Source organism: Nicotiana tomentosiformis, chromosome 2, assembly GCF_000390325.3.
Source record: "Nicotiana tomentosiformis chromosome 2, ASM39032v3, whole genome shotgun sequence".
Lineage (NCBI taxonomy): Eukaryota > Viridiplantae > Streptophyta > Magnoliopsida > Solanales > Solanaceae > Nicotiana > Nicotiana tomentosiformis.
Window position 1 is genome coordinate 69,258,106 of NC_090813.1, and position 16,835 is coordinate 69,274,940.

Here is a 16,835-nt window from a genome sequence, read left to right on the forward strand (position 1 = left end):
CTCCATTGCAAACACATGGCTTTGATGGTTTTCCTTACTTTCTTGTTGATTGTAAGTTCTCATATATCCATCATATTAGCCAGTGATCATCTTTCTCAGCAGAGTAATTCAGAAATCTATATTGCTCACGTTGAGTCACCTGAAAATCTACATGCTTGGCACGAGTACTCATTATTCTCTGATGTGTCCTCACGCATAATATATTCCTATCGACATGTCTTCAATGGTTTTGCTGCTAGATTATCACCAGACGAAGTTAAGGCATTGGAAACAAAGGATGGATTTATTTCCATAAGACCTCAAAGGGTATTGCGAGTACAAACAACTCATACTCCAAGTTTCCTTGGGTTGCACCAAAACTTAGGCTTATGGAATACGTCTAACTATGGTGAAGGTGTGATTATTGGTCTGTTGGACACTGGAATTTATCCAGAACATCCTTCGTTCGATGATGAAGGAATGCCTTCTCCACCTGCCAAATGGAAGGGTAAGTGCGAGTTTAATTTCACAGCATGTAACAACAAGATCATTGGAGCAAGAGACTTTTCGGTGTTTGAAGGTGGAACACCGTTAGATGAAAATGGGCATGGTACACATACTTCAAGCACTGCTGCTGGAAATTTTGTTGATGGCGCGAATGTGTTTGGAAGTGCTAATGGCACAGCCGTTGGTATTGCACCCCGCGCTCACTTGGCTATGTACAAAGTTTGCAATCCAAGTGGCCAGTGTTCCGAAAGTGACATGTTGGCTGCCATGGATGCCGCGATTGATGATGGTGTGGATGTCATATCCATTTCCATTGGTGGAATTTCTGGCCCTTTTTGGGATGACAATATTGCACTTGGTGCATTTAGTTCTATGGCAAAGGGAATTCTTGTAAGTTGCTCAGCTGGAAATGAAGGTCCATATAATGGTACCTTATCTAATGAGGCCCCTTGGATTCTTACTGTTGGTGCTAGCACGATCGATAGACAAATGAAGGCAACCGTAGCACTTGGAAATGGCGTACAATTTGATGGTGAATCAACTTACCAACCAAATGATTTCCCTCCAACATTGGTACCAATAGTTTACCCAGCACTGAACAGCAGTTATTTTGGTGCTTTCGCTTGTAGCCCAGAATCACTTACAAATGTTGAAGGAAAATTAGTGCTGTGTGGAACGGGTGGCGCGACAGCAATTGCAAAAGGAAAGCCAGTGAAAGATGCTGGTGCTGCTGGCATGATTCTAATGAATGACGATATTGAAGGTTACACCATACCTGCACACGACTATGTTCTTCCTGCAACGCGCATTAGCTATGCAGATGCACAAAATCTCATAGCCTATATAAACTCGACGTCAACCCCTATGGCTAGTATTTTATTTAAGGGCACTGTAATTGGAGACAAACATGCTCCTACAGTTGCTTTCTTTTCATCTAGAGGTCCAAACAGAGCAAGTCCAGGCATACTAAAACCAGATATTATTGGCCCTGGATTCAATATCCTCGCAGCTTGGCCAACTTCCATTGAAAATAATACTCACACAAACTTGACTTTCAACATGATTTCTGGGACATCAATGGCTTGTCCTCACCTTGCTGGAATTGCAGCTTTGCTTAAAAGTGCTCATCCAGATTGGTCTCCTGCTGCTATTAAGTCCGCGATTATGACCAGTGCTGATTTGGTTAATCTTGGAAACAAGCCAATTGAGGATGAATTGCATTTACCAGCTAACGTCTTTGAAATTGGAGCAGGACATGTGAATCCAACAAGAGCAAATGATCCTGGTCTAATCTATGACATACAACCTCAGGATTACGTGCCTTATCTATGTGGTTTAAACTACACAGATCAACAAGTTAGCGCGATATTTCAAAAGAAGGTGAATTGCACTAAAAGTATACCTGAGGCAGAGCTAAACTATCCCTCATTTTCTATCAAACTTGGATCAGAGACTCAGGAATATACAAGGGCTGTAACTAATGTTGGTGAGGCTGATTCAACTTACAATGTGGAGATTTTACCACCTGAAGGTGTTGAGGTAACTGTGAGTCCTAGCAGTTTGCACTTTTCTGAAGTGAAGGAGAGGATGACCTATCAAGTGACATTTACACGTTCAGCATCTGGTACTGGCCGCAACACAAACTTTGTGCAAGGATACCTGAAATGGTCATCTGATAAGCACATTGTTCGAAGTCCCATTGCAGTTATTTTGGAGTAGTGAAAGCACCATCAGGAGGCTTCTTCGGTATTGATCAATAAATCCTAGAGATAGTTATGTATACCTCTCCTTGATATTTGATGTTAGCTTGTAACATGTTTTCTTTTGTCGCAATAGATTGAACTATGCGTTAAATAAAGCTTGTACTTGAAGACAAATCCAATTAACTGCAGAAATAAAATATAATCTGAAAAGAATATAGAAAATTAAAGTGCAAGCAGAAATAGGTCATGAATGAATATCTCATGATCATATAGAGAATCCTAATTTGACTCGTCCTAGTTAATCTCGTGATCGTACAGGTTAAACTACAAACAATAACAGCACCTACATGAAAATTAAAGGAAAATTCTCATGAAACTATATTAATAATGTAAAACAGAATACATAAATCATACTACTAGTTGTTTGACCTCCTTCCTTAAGGAAGAAATGCCGGATTTTTTATGTAGCTCTATCTTTTTCTAGTGTTTTTTTTTTTTTTTGGGGGGGGGGGGGTCTGAGATTTATGGCTACTAACATTCTTTAAACATTTCCCAAATTTATGATACTATAAGAAGTAAAGTTAATAGATGTCTGAAATTTATTATCAAATCCCGAAACCTGTATTGGGCCATATCTATTATCTACTTCTCATGTCGTAAAATTAACTGGAAAGTATCATCTGTGATTCAAGCATAATTTTGACCTATGAAAGTATTCAAAAAGGAATTTTTGGACCTAAAGATGTCATTTAGGAAGTAAAAAAGAAAATGTTAGGAAGTCATTTTCCTCCTTTCCTTTGAAAAATATTTTATAGTAGTAAATAAACATCATAAATCATGACGTATTTTCCGAGAATAAAAAACAGATATAAGGTGAGTACGGAAGAAATTAGGATTTCTACATCAACTACATAAAAACGACTTGAGTTCTCTGTTAAGATCGAGAAAAGTTGATTCTTGAGTTTTACAACAAGCTTTGTTAGCAAGCAAGCGCTTGGTTTTCTTTCCATCAGAAATAGAGATATTTGGCCACTAAAGAGAACTTACAGATGATTGGCCATTTGGAAAAATATGCATTTGTATGACAGTCTTCAGCCTGCAAATGATTGGTTTTGTAGAAAATAAATAATTCATATTCGGCTAACAACCAAGCAAAGCTCCAAATGCCCAAGTCTGTGGCGGTTATTTCATAGTCCAGAGAGGGATTTTCAAATCAATCCAATCGGAACATACATAACAAATCAGTTTCTTCTCAAATGTCAAATCTCCACTGAACTCAAATTCTTTCGACGACTTCTAAATGAAAGCAACGTTAAATGACGGATTATTAAATACCAGAACACCATAACATTTATATATATGTGGTTGCTATACCTTCAGAAGAGTGCACCATTAGCACTTATAGTTCAACATGGCTCCAACACTTTACCTGAGTGTCATTTCCATAATTTGTCTTCAATCCATAGTTACTTTTGCAAGTGAAAACAACAAAGAGATTTACATTGTACATCTAGAGTCACCTGATGAAGGTCAATTTTTCTCAAATTTTGAAGATTTGCATAATTGGCACCATTCATTTTTGCCCTCAAACACGTGAAGCTCGGAAAAATCCCCCTCCTCACGTATGCTGGTTTACTCCTATCGCAACGTCCTAAATGGCTTTGCCGCTAGGCTAACACCAGATGAAGTAACAGCACTTCAAGAAAAGGAAGGGATCATATCAGTCCGGCCAAGAAGATTATTGCATGCGTAAACCACTCATACTACAAATTTTTTGGGGCTACACCAGAACTTAGGCTTCTGGGAAAAATTAAATTATGGGAAAGGTATGATAATTGGAGTTTTAGACAGTGGAATAATTCCCGACCATCCATCGTTCCATGACGAAGGAGTGCCCCCTCCACCTGCTAGGTGGAAGGGCAGGTGTGAATTCAACTTTACGGCGTGTAACAACAAGCTCATTGGTGCAAGGTTTTTCCAGGAATTTGGCAATGGGACGCCACTCGATGAAAATGGTCATGGAACACATACTTCAAGCACAGCTTCTGGAAATTTCGTGAACGAGGCCAACTTTATAGGCCTGGCTAATGGCACAGCATCTGGTATGGCACCACTTGCACATGTTGCCATGTATAAAGTCTGCAATGCTACTCTTACCTGTTCTGAAAGCGATGTATTATCCGCAATTGATGCTGCAATTGAAGATGTAATATCATTTTCCATAGGCCGAGAATCCACACATTTTTGGTCAGAGGCTGTTGCGCTAGGTGGATTTGTTGCTATGCAAAAAGGCATTCTAGTCAGCTGCTCAGCTGGCAATGGGGGTCCATTACCAGGCTCTAGTGTTTAATGGAGCTCCATGGCTTCTCACTGTTGGTGCAAGCACCACTGACAGAAAATTAAGAGCGACAATACGTCTTGGAGATGGCAAAGATATTGATGGTGAATCAGCCTTCCAGCCCAAAGACTTCTCCGAGACGCTATTGCCACTGATTTTCCCTGGAACAAATGTTAGTGACTGTGCTGCTGCATTTTGCAGCGCGGAGTCACTGACGAACATTGATGTCAAAGGAAAAATTGTGTTGTGTGTAGTTGGTGGTAAGATTGCTAGAATTGACAAGGGACATTTTGTGAAGAATGCTGGTGGAGCTGGAATGATACTAATGAGTAGTGAAACACAAGGATTCACTATCTTAGCCGATCCACATGTTCTTCCAGCAGCACATGTCAGCTATGCAGATGGACTAAAGATCAAAGCTTACATGAATTCAACATCAAATCCTCTGGCCACATTTTTATTCAAGGGAACCATATTTGGAGATGATCATGCTCCAGCAGTTGCTAGCTTTTCAGGGAGAGGCACAAACTTGGCAAGTCCTGGAATCTTGAAACCTGATATTATTGGTCCTGGTGTTAACATCCTTGCTGCATGGCTAATTTCCATTGAAAACAATACCGATACGAAGTCTACTTTTAACCTTGCAACTGGCACCTCAATGTCTTGTCCTCACGTATCTGGAATAGCAACATTAATAAAGAGTGCATACCCTGATTGGTCTCCAGCCGCTATCAAATCAGCAATCATGACGACAGCTGATCTCATGAACCTTGTATTGAATTTTGACAAGATTAATGTGAACCAGTGTGAACATTTGAAGCCTCCTTTTAGGAAGAAATTGGTAGATGCATTTTTCATGCATTTACATTGCATGTTCACACTTAATATGATGTCATGCATGACATTATTAATGCCATTTCTCCTATAAATAGCAAGGGTTTTGTTCATTTGTAAATATCTCTCACTTGCCTTCTTATCTCCTAAGGCATTTGAATCTTCTTTCTCTCTTGTAGTATTTCACTTGTATTTTTGGAGTGAAATAAATTTGAGTTGATTGTGTCCGAGGACTAGGCAAAAATTAAATTTTGCCGAACCTCGTTAATTTCTGGTGTTCATTTTATTATTGTCTCATTTAATATTTATTAGCTACCTTTAGATATAGTAGTTGTGATTTAATCACTCTCTATATATTCGGCTTCTACAACAATTGGTATCAGAGCCAAGGTTCTATCTTAGTATGCTCTGTGGTTGCAGCAAAGTCTGAACTTCCACATCAGAAAAGAATTACTTTGGTGTTCTGTACTGTTAGTAAATAAATAGTATCTATAGCAAAATGGGAGATAATAAAAATGAAGAGTCCACATCGGGTGTCAGTAATACGTCGTTGGCATCTTCGCTTATGACAAGAATTATGTCAAATGCGAAATTTACAGTTAAAATTTTTGACAGGTCAGGACATTTCGGGATGTGGCAAGCTGAGGTTCTTGATGTCCTTTTTCAACAAGGGTTAGATATTGCCATAGAAGAAAATAAACCAGACAATATCGGAGAAGGAGATTGGAAGATTATCAACCGTGTTGCTTGTGGTACCATTCGATCTTACCTCGCAAGAGAACAGAAGTATCCATACACAAAAGAAACTTCTGCAAGTAAATTGTGGAATGCGTTGGAGGATAAATTCTTGAAGAAAAACAGTCAAAATAAACTTTACATGAAAAAAGACTGTTACGCTTCACATATGTTCCTGGTACTACAATGAATGATCATATCACCAGCTTTAATAAGTTGGCGACAGATTTGCAGAATATGGACGTGACTTTTAATGATGGAGATATAGCCTTAATGTTATTAAGTTCACTTTCCGATGAGTACGAGTACCTAGAAACTACTCTACTTCATGGGAATGATGAAGTGTCTCTCAAAGAAGTTTGTTCTGCCTTGTACAGCTATGAACAAAGAAAGAGAGAAAAATAAAAGAGTGGAGAAAGAGAAGCACTGGTCGTGAGAGGTCGTTCTCAAAATCATATGAGAACGAAGAAAGGAAGATCCAAGTCAAGATCCAGACCCAGCAAAAATGAATGTGCCTTTTACCTAGAAAAGGGGTATTGGAAGAAAGACTGTCCAAAGTTGAAAAACAAGGCCAAACCTAACAATGGAAAGGCTGTCATGGATTCAAATGTAGCTGATTGTGACGACTCTGATTTCTCGCTAGTTACAACTGAGCCATTCAAACCATCTGACATATGGCTGATGGATTCAGCTTGTAGCTATCATATGTGTCCCAACAAGGACTGGTTCGTTGATTTTCAAGAAGGATAATGTGGAGTTATTCACACAGCAAATAACAATCCTCTTACTGCATATGGTATTGGTTCAATCCGATTAAGGAACCATGATGGATTGATCAGAACATTAACAGATGTTCGATACGTACCGGAATTGAAGAAAAATTTCATTTCTGTAGGAGCCCTAGAGTCAAAGGGGCTCAAAGTCGTTGCAGAAAATGGGGTAATGAGAATATGCTCTGGTGCACTAGTGGTAATGAAGGGAATCCGCCGAAATAATAACATGTACCACTATCGCGGTAGTACAGTTATTGGGACAGCAACAGTGACATCCAATGATGACAAGGAGGCAGAAGCAACCAAGCTATGGCACATGCGCTTGGGACATGCTGGAGAAAAATCCTTAAAGATTTTATCAGATCAAAGATTGTTAAAAGGAGTAAAGACTTGCAATTTGGAGTTTTGTGAGCATTGTGTCAAGGGGAAACAAACAAGGGTTAAATTTGGAACAGCAATCCGTAATACTAAAAGTATTTTGGATTATGTTCACTCTAATGTTTGGGGTGCTTCCAAAACACCTTCATTAGGTGGAAAACACTATTTTGTAACCTTTATTGATGACTTTTTCCGGAAAGTGTGGGTGTATACTATGAAAACCAAAGATGAGGTGCTGGAAATTTTTCTCAAATGGAAGGCGATGATAGAGACTCAAACAGGCAGAAAGATAAAGTATCTTCGCACAGATAATGGTGGAGAATACAAAAATGATCTTTACAATAAGATTTGTGAAGATGATGGAATTTTGAGACATTTCACCGTCAGAAATACACCACAACAGAATGGAGTGGCAGAACGCAAGAACCGGACTTTGCTGGAGAAGGTTTGGTATATGTTGTCCAATGCTGGCTTGGGCAAAGAATTTTGGGTTGAGGCAATAACATATGCATGCCACCTCATTAATCGTCTACCATCTGCCGCTATTGGAGGCAAGACACCATTTGAAAAATGGTATGGAAAAACTGCTGAAGATTATAATTTTTTACATGTGTTTGGCTCAAGTGCATATTATCATGTGAAAGAGTCAAAATTGGATCCGAGGGCAAAGAAAGCTATATTTATGGGGATTACTTCTGGAGTCAAAGGATACCGATTATGGTGTCCAGAGACAAGAAAAGTTATATTCAGCAAAGATGTTACCTTTGATGAATCTGCCATAATAGATAAGGTGACATTTGAAGATGTCAAACAAACTGATGGTGCTTCAAAGCAGGTGGAGTTTGAGGGAAAATTAATTTTCCCAACACAGGGAGAAAATGAGGAAACAATAGAAAATTTTTCCCTGGAAGAAGAGTCAGTGGAAGGGGAGATTCCAACTCAGGAACCCCAACAACAACTTGAATCAATAGCAACCAGCAAGCCAAAAAGAACAATAAAAAAACCTGTTCGTCTCATAGAGACGGTGGCTTGTGCAGCCTCAATTGTAGCTGATGGTGTTCCTATCACTTATAAAGATGCAGTCCAAAGTTCAGAAGAAGATAAGTGGAGGATTGCCATGAATGAAGAAATGTAGTCCCTTTATCAGAATTGCACATGAAAATTGGCCAATCTCCCGAAGGGCAAGAAAGCAATTGGGTGCAAATGGGTATTTGCAAAGAAAGAAGGATTTCCTAACCAAGAAGATGTTCACTACAAAGCAAGATTGGTGGCCAAAGGGTACGCTCAAAAGGAGGGAATTGATTACAATGAGATATTTTCTCCAGTCGTTAAACACTCCTCCATTAGAGTTTTCTTGGCTTTGGTAGCACAGTTGAATTTGGAACTAGTTCAGTTAGATATAAAAACTGCATTTTTACATAGAGACTTGGAAGAGAAAATCTATATGACTCAGCCAGAAGGATTCAAAGTTGCTGAAAAGGAAAATATGGTGTGCAAACTTGAAAAATCGTTGTACGGATTGAAACAATCTTCTAGACAATGGTACAAACGATTTGATAAGTTTATGTTACGGCAGAAGTACAAAAGAAGCAAATATGATCATTATGTGTATTTGCGCAAGCTTGAAGATGGATCCTTCATATATCTTCTCCTATACGTTGATGATATGTTGATAGCTTCCAAAAGTCAAGAGAAAATTGAGAAGTTGAAGATTCAACTAAGAAAGGAGTTTGAGATGAAGGATTTAGGTGAGGCGAAGAAAATTCTTGGCATGGAGATAAAAAGAGATAGACATTCAAAGAAACTCTATCTATCTCAGAAAGAATACTTGAAGAAAGTAATAGATCGATTTGGCATGAATGAGAACACGAAGTTGGTTAGCACTCCTCTTGTTCCTCACTTTAAGCTTAGTGTTGCTATGTCGCCGAAGAATGAAGCTGAACAAGAGTATATGTCAAGAGTGCCATATGCGAATGCCGTTGGTAGCTTGATGTATGCAATGGTTTGCACAAGACCTGATATTTCACATGCTATCGGAGTTGTAAGCAGGTATATGCATGATCCAGGAAAGGAGCATTGGCAAGCTGTGAAATGGATTCTACGGTATATTTGTAATACTGTAGATGTTGGATTGATTTTTGAGCAGGAAGATAGTCAGTATCTGGTTGGATATTGTGACTCGGATTTGCGGGTGATTTGGACAAGCGTAGATCAACTACTGGTTATGTTTTCACTATTGCAAATGCACCAGTTAGTTGGAATTCTACTTTGCAGTCAACGGTTGCTTTGTCTACTACTGAGGCAGAGTACATGGCAATTACGGAGGCTGTAAAGGAGGCAATTTGGCTTCAAGGGTTGCTTAGAGATCTTGGTATTGGTCAAGAAAATATCACACTATTTTATGATAGTCAGGGTGCTATCCAATTAGCAAAGAACCAAGTTTATCATGCAAGGACGAAGCACATTGATGTTCGATATTATTTTGTACGAGATATTATAGAAGAAGGTGGAGTCATGGTGCAAAAAATTCGGACTACAGACAATCATGCCGATATGCTAACAAAAGTAGTGATTGCGATCAAGTTTCAACATTGTTTGAACTTGATCAACATTGTTGAACTTTGAAGATTGGAGTTGAAGACACAATCAAAATTTATCAGTAAGAGAAAATTGCAAAAGTAGAATCTTGCCAAGGTAGAGATTTGTTGAATTTTGACAAGATTAATGTGAACTAGTGTGAACATTTGAAGCCTCCTTTTAGGAAGAAATTGGTAGATGCATTTTTCATGCATTTACATTGCATGTTCACACTTAATATGATGTCATACATGACATTATTAAGGCCATTTCTCTTCTATAAATAGCAAGGGTTTTGTTCATTTGTAAACATCTCTCACTTGCCTTCTTATCTCCTAAGGCATTTGAATCTTCTTTCTCCTTTGTAGTATTTCACTTGTATTTTTGGAGTGAAATAAATTTGAGTTGATTGTATCCGAGGACTAGGCAAAAATTAAATTTTGCCCAACCTCGTTAATTTTTGGTGTTCATTTTATTATTGTCTCATTTACTATTTATTAACTACCTTTAGATATAGTAGTTGTGATTTAATCACTCTCTATATATTCGGCTTCCGCAACACCTTGGTGGCAAACCAATTGAGGATGAAAGAGGCCTTACTGCTGACTTCTTTGCCACTGGTGCAGGACATGTTAATCCATTACGAGCGAACGATCCAGGCTTAATCTATGACATTCAGCCCGATGATTATATTCCTTACTTGTGTGGACTAAACTACTCCAGCAGAGTAGTTAGTATGTTTGTATTGAGAAAAGTGAACTGCTCATCAACCCTTCCCGAAGCAGAACTAAATTATCCTTCTTTTTCAATTGGACTTGGATTAGAAGCTCAAACATATACTAGGACTGTGACTAATGTTGGTGCAGCTGTCTCATCCTATACTGTGGAGATTGTGCCACCCCAAGGCGTTGACGTGAGAGTTGAACCTCCTCTCTTGAATTTCTCTGAGCTGAATCAGAAGAAAACATATCAAGTAACATTAAGCCGATCAAGTACTTCAAACATCAATGCCACTTTTGTTCAAGGATACTTGAGATGGGCTTCATCCAAGCACTTCGTTAGGAGTCCAATCGTAATTACCTTGGAATAGTACTGAGCTAGGAAGCTTCGCATGCATCGATCAATATGAAATTTTCTTAACGATTTTCGATGCAACAATAGGATATCTTACTTTCAAGTTTCAAGCCTTAGAATAATCTATATCGAGTTATATAAAATTTTACTTTATGTACTTTGAGAAGCTATTCAATTTCGCTTCTAAGTTCTACATGTCCATCTTTTGTAGTTTCTCTGAATGCATATCGAAATGAGTATCTTTTCTTAAGCTTTACCGAAATGCTGTAAAAAGCTTTACATAACCAAAGGACAATTACTACATGTAGCTCTCTATAAGAAGTGTAAATATGTAACCTTAAAATAAATGGTAAATAACATGGTTTAATTACTTCAATTACATTTATAGTACAAAAGTAATTTATACAGTCCATGGATATGTGATCCTTTAAAGTGAAGCGAAGTGCACAAATAGCCGCTTTTAGGACCGCTATTTAAAGCTTAGCCGAAACATACAGTATTTTAAGTTTAGCCACCTTGGAATCAAATTTCAGCACTTGGGACGTACTGGTCTAAAGTTGAATTGCCAAAATCAAACTCAAATTCCCACCAAATCCAACATGTTACGCGTAAGATTAAGTTTAGCGAACTTTTAAGCATCCCGCACAAATCACATAATTTTTCATCAACTTAATCTCACTGGCATATCGTAAATAAATAAAAAAATTAAAAAAATCACTAATCTAAACTCACATGAAATTTTAAATCAATACGATATACGGATAGTGAGGGGGCACATGAAATCTTAACCCAATCTCAATTAAAGGTAGATCGTGATAACAAAAAAAATGGTGAAAATTGCAAAGAGAAATTACATAACGGAGCGACATATGAACTTATGATTCTGCACAAAAGAATAACAGAATGCAAATCCGAAAAAGTAACATGGCCAGCAAAGAAGTAAAATCTAGTACATGCTTCACTCTTCGTTTTTTTTTTTTTTTGGTTTACGCACATATATCAGCTAGAAAAGCAAGCATCCTAGAGGATAATTGGTAAAGAGTGCAACACTGTTAACAGTAATTTGTCTATCATATAGGAGTAATCCCTCTAATGCTTCTTAATTTCTGCACAAGATTCCAAATTCCTTCCTTGAAAATGAGCAAACCACAAATTAATATTATACTTTTAACATTTAGCAGAGAATTGGTCCTTGGGTTTATTCCGTCAGAAGTAGATCCCTCCGGCAACAGTCTTAGCCTGCTTGTTCTGAGAGTGACACGTTTGCTGCTATGGATGCTGCAATTGAAGATGGTGTTGATGTAATTTCAATTTCCATTGATGACATCTCTAGACCTTTCTGGGGGGACTCTATTGCACTCAGTTCATTTACTGCGATTCAAAATGGCATTATTGTGAGCACCACAACTGGTAATACAGGTCCAGAACATGGCACAGTAGCAAATGGAGCTCCATGGCTTCTCACAGTTGGTGCTAGCACCACTCATAGAAAATTAAGGGCAACCGTACTGCTAGGAAACGGTGAAGAAATTGATGGTGAATCAGCTTTCCAACCTGAAGACTTCTCTCAAACTCTGCTGCCATTAGTTTACCCTGGAACAAATACTAGTAATTCGATGGCCCCATTTTGCAGTACCGAGTCTTTGGAAACTATTGATGTGAAAGAAAGTGTTAGGATCGAGAACCCGGGTAGTGCGAAATATAACCAAACAACGGTATAATGGCAATAACAATGACAATGGAAGTTGATAACAACGACAATTAAAGTAGATAAAGAAGACACAAATTTAACGTGGTTCGGTCAAAGTGACCTACGTCCACAAGCGGAGAGGGCAATTTACTATAACAATAAAAGTACAAAAGAGAGTACAAAATTAGAAAAAATACTGTAATTAATCCCAAATACCCTAAGAGAATAACCTCACAAGATCACTCCAAAGAAAGGGTTCACACAAGTGCTTCCCAACACTAACTCTCATACAAAACACTCTTAATAAAGGAAGAAACAAGAAATAAAGACTCAAGTCTTGTTGATGTGTTTCCAAATGAGTAGAGAGTCCTCATTATATAGGAAGAGAAGAAAGAAATGCTTGGCTAACAATTGACCACATCCTCTCAAAATACAAGACCATTTATTTGGCCAACAAGGCCTTAAATAAAAGGCTCCAAATGTGCCAACAAGGCTCACAAATAAAAAGCCTAAAAATAAGGCCACCTTTTACAAATCTCCACCTTGGCCTAATTTTGGCTAATATAGTAAATTTGCTTCACCTTCTCCGCAAAAGCCCCAATGGGCATATGTCAAAATTTAATGCCATCAAAATCAGACAAGTTGTCTGATACCGAAACTGCAGTAGGGCCTATAACAGTGGAGCCCAATAAGGTATACAACGAACCAGATCTGTGTGCTTTCATGATCACAAGAGCATCTTCAAAAACTTTTAAAACTCCACCTTCACTAGTGAATTTGCACCCTAGGGATTCTAAAGTGCCCAAAGATATGAGATGTTTCTTCAACTCAGGAATATATCTAACATCAGTGAGAGTTCTCACCACATCATCGTACATTCTGAATCGAATTGTACCTTTGCCAATAACGTTGCAAGTAACATTGTTACCTAGTTGGACAACTCCACCTGCAACTGAATCATATGTAGAAAATAAGTCCCTGCTGGGACACATATGATATGAACAACCGGAATCTAAAATCCACTCATTGTCTAATCTGAAACTAGTTTCAGTTGCTAAAAATATAGTTCCCTCAATCTCATCAGTTGCTACACTATCTTCGGCGGTGTCAGTATTTTTGTGCTCATTTTTTCTTTCTTTATACTTTTCTTTATTTTTCAGTTTATAGCATTTAGAGATATTGTGACCTTTCTTATAACAATAGCGACATTGTAAATTATTGTATCTAGATATGGAGTCGGATTTGCCCCTAATAAACAAGCCAACTTCCGCTTGAGTTCCACTAGCTTCCCCAGTAATATCACTATCTATCTGTTCTTTTGATTTTAAGATAGATTTAATATCCTTATAAGAGATATTATCATTTGCATAGAGCATAGTATCTTTTATATGGTTAAAAGATGGGGTAGAGACAAAGCAGTAACACGGCTTGATCCTCATCTTCAATTTCAGCATCTATATTACTCAAATCCATAAGAATGGAATCAAAGGTGTCAAGATGAGAGAGAATAGAGGTACCTTCACCCATAAGAATTGTATAAAGCTTCTGCTTCAGGTAAAGTCTATTTTCCACCGTCCTCTTCATATATAAGGTTTTCAATTTTTCCCACATGCCTTTGGCTATGGTTTTTACAGAAACTTCACGTAAAACCTCATTTGAGAGATTTAAAATAATACCTACTTTTGCCCTTTTGTCTATGACTGCAAACTCCTCATCCGTTATTTTATCCGGCTTCTTCTCCTTTTCTTGTAACGCCAAGTCTAAGCCATCCTGAATTAGGATAGCTTCCATCTTTAATTGTCTCATTCCGAAGTTTGCACTTCGGTCTAATTTCTCAACATAGGTCTTTGTTAGAATCATATTGGCTACTAAAATAAACCCAGTTTGATCCGGCTCTGATACCAATTTGTTAGGATCGGGAACCCAGGTAGTGCGGAATATAGCCAAACAACGGTATAATGGCAATAACAAAGACAATGAAAGTTGATAACAACGACAATTAAAGTAGATAAAGAAGACACAAATTTAACGTGGTTTGGTCAAAGTGACCTACGTCCACAAACGGAGAGGAGCAATTTACTATAACAATAAAAGTACAAAAGTGAGTACAAAATTAGAGTAAATACTCTAATTAATCCCAAATACCCTAAGGTAATAACCTCACAAGATCACTCCAAAGAAAGGGTTCACACAAGTGCTTCCCAACACTAAGTCTCATACAAAACACTCTTAATAAAGGAAGAAAGGAAGAAACAAGAAATGAAGACTCAAGTCTTGTTGGTGTGTTTCCAAATGAGTAGATAGTCCTCATTATATAGGAAGAGAAGAAAGAAATGCTTGGCCAACAATTGGCCACATCCTCTCAAAATACAAGGCCATTTATTTGGCCAACAAGGCCTTAAATAAAAGGCTCCAAATGTACCAACAAGGCTCACAAATAAAAAGCCTAAAAATAAGGCCACCTTTTACAAATCTCCACCTTGGCCTAATTTTGGCTAATATAGTAAATTTGCTTCACCTTCTCCGCAAAAGTCTCAATGGTCATATGTCAAAATTTAATGCCATCAAAATCAGACAAGTTGTCTAATATTGAAACTGCAGTAGGGCCTATAACAGTGGAGCCCAATAAAGTATATAACGAACCAGATCTGTGTGCTTTCATGATCAAATGAGCATCCTCAAAAACTTTTAAAACTCCACATTCACTAGTGAATTTGCACCCTAGGGATTCTAAAGCGCCAAAAGATATGAGATTTTTCTTCAACTCAGGAACATATCTAACATCAGTGAGAGTTCTCACCACATCATCGTGCATTCTGAATCGAATTGTACCTTTGCCAATAACGTTGCAAGTAACATTGTTACCTAGTTGGACAACTCCACCTGCAACTGAATCATATGTAGAAAATAAGTCCCTGCTGGGACACATATGATATGAACAACCAGAATCTAAAATCCACTTATTGCCTAATCTGAAACTAGTTTTAGTTGCTAAAAATATAGTTCCCTCAATCTCATCAGTTGCTACACTAGCTTCGACGGTGTCAGTATTTTTGTGCTCATTTTTTCTTTCTTTATGCTTTTCTTTATTTTTCAGTTTATAGCATTTAGAGATATTGTGACCTTTCTTATGACAATAGCGATATTGTAAATTATTGTATCTAAATATGGAGTCGGATTTGCCCCTAACAAACAAGCCAACTTCCGCTTGAGTTCCACTAGCTTCCCCAGTAATATCACTATCTATCCGTTCTTTTAATTTTAAGATAGATTTAATATCCTTATAAGAGATATTATCCTTTGCATAAAGCGTAGTATCTTCTATATGCTTAAAAGATGGGGGTAGAGAACAAAGCAGTAACACGGTTTGATCCTCATCTTTAATTTCAGCATCTATATTACTCAAATCCATAAGAATGGAATCAAAGGTGTCAAGATGAGAGAGAATAGAGGTACCTTCACCCATACTAATTGTGTAAAGCTTCTGCTTCAGGTAAAGTCTATTTTCCACTGTCCTCTTCATATATAAGGTTTTCAATTTTTCCCACATTCCTTTGGCTATGGTTTCTACAGAAATTTCATGTAAAACCTCATTTGAGAGATTTAAAATGATACCTGCTTTTGCCCTTTTGTCTATGACTGCAAACTCCTCATCCGTCATTTTATTCGGCTTCTTCTCATTTCTTTGTAACGCCAAGTCTAAGCCATCCTGAATGAGGAAAGCTTCCATCTTTAATTGCCACATTCCGAAGTTTGCATTTCGGTAAAATTTCTCAACATAGGTCTTTGTTAGAATCATATTGGCTACTGAAATAAACCCAGTTTGATCCGGCTCTGATACCAAATTGTTAGGATCGGGAACCCGGATAGTGCGGAATATAGCCAAACAACGGTATAATGGCAATAACAAAGACAATGGAAGTTGATAACAACGACAATTAAAATAGATAAAGAAGACACAAATTTAACGTGGTTCGGTCAAAGTGACCTACGTCCACAAGCGGAGAGGAACAATTTACTATAACAATAAAAGTACAAAAGAGAGTACAAAATTAGAGTAAATACTCTAATTAATCCCAAATACCCTAAGGGAATAACCTCACAAGATCACTCCAAAGAAAGGGTTCACACATGTGCTTCCCAACACTAACTCTCATACAAAATACTCTTAATAACGGAAGAAAAGAAGAAACAAGAAATGAAGACTCAAGTCTTGTTGGTGTATTTCCAAAGGAGTAGAGAGTCCT

At 37.8% G+C, this 16,835-nt stretch overlaps 1 protein-coding gene and 1 pseudogene across 1 annotated transcript; both read left to right on the plus strand.

Moving 5' to 3' along the window:
• Positions 1-2,416, plus strand: LOC104121496 (subtilisin-like protease). Its single transcript, XM_070195522.1, has one exon. It carries the CDS (start codon positions 16-18, stop codon positions 2,203-2,205), a length of 2,190 nt encoding a protein of 729 aa, XP_070051623.1. The 5' UTR covers positions 1-15; the 3' UTR covers positions 2,206-2,416.
• A 660-nt stretch (positions 2,417-3,076) lies between these two features.
• On the plus strand, positions 3,077-11,154 carry LOC138891416 (subtilisin-like protease 4; annotated as a pseudogene).
• The last annotated feature ends 5,681 nt before the right edge of the window (positions 11,155-16,835 follow it).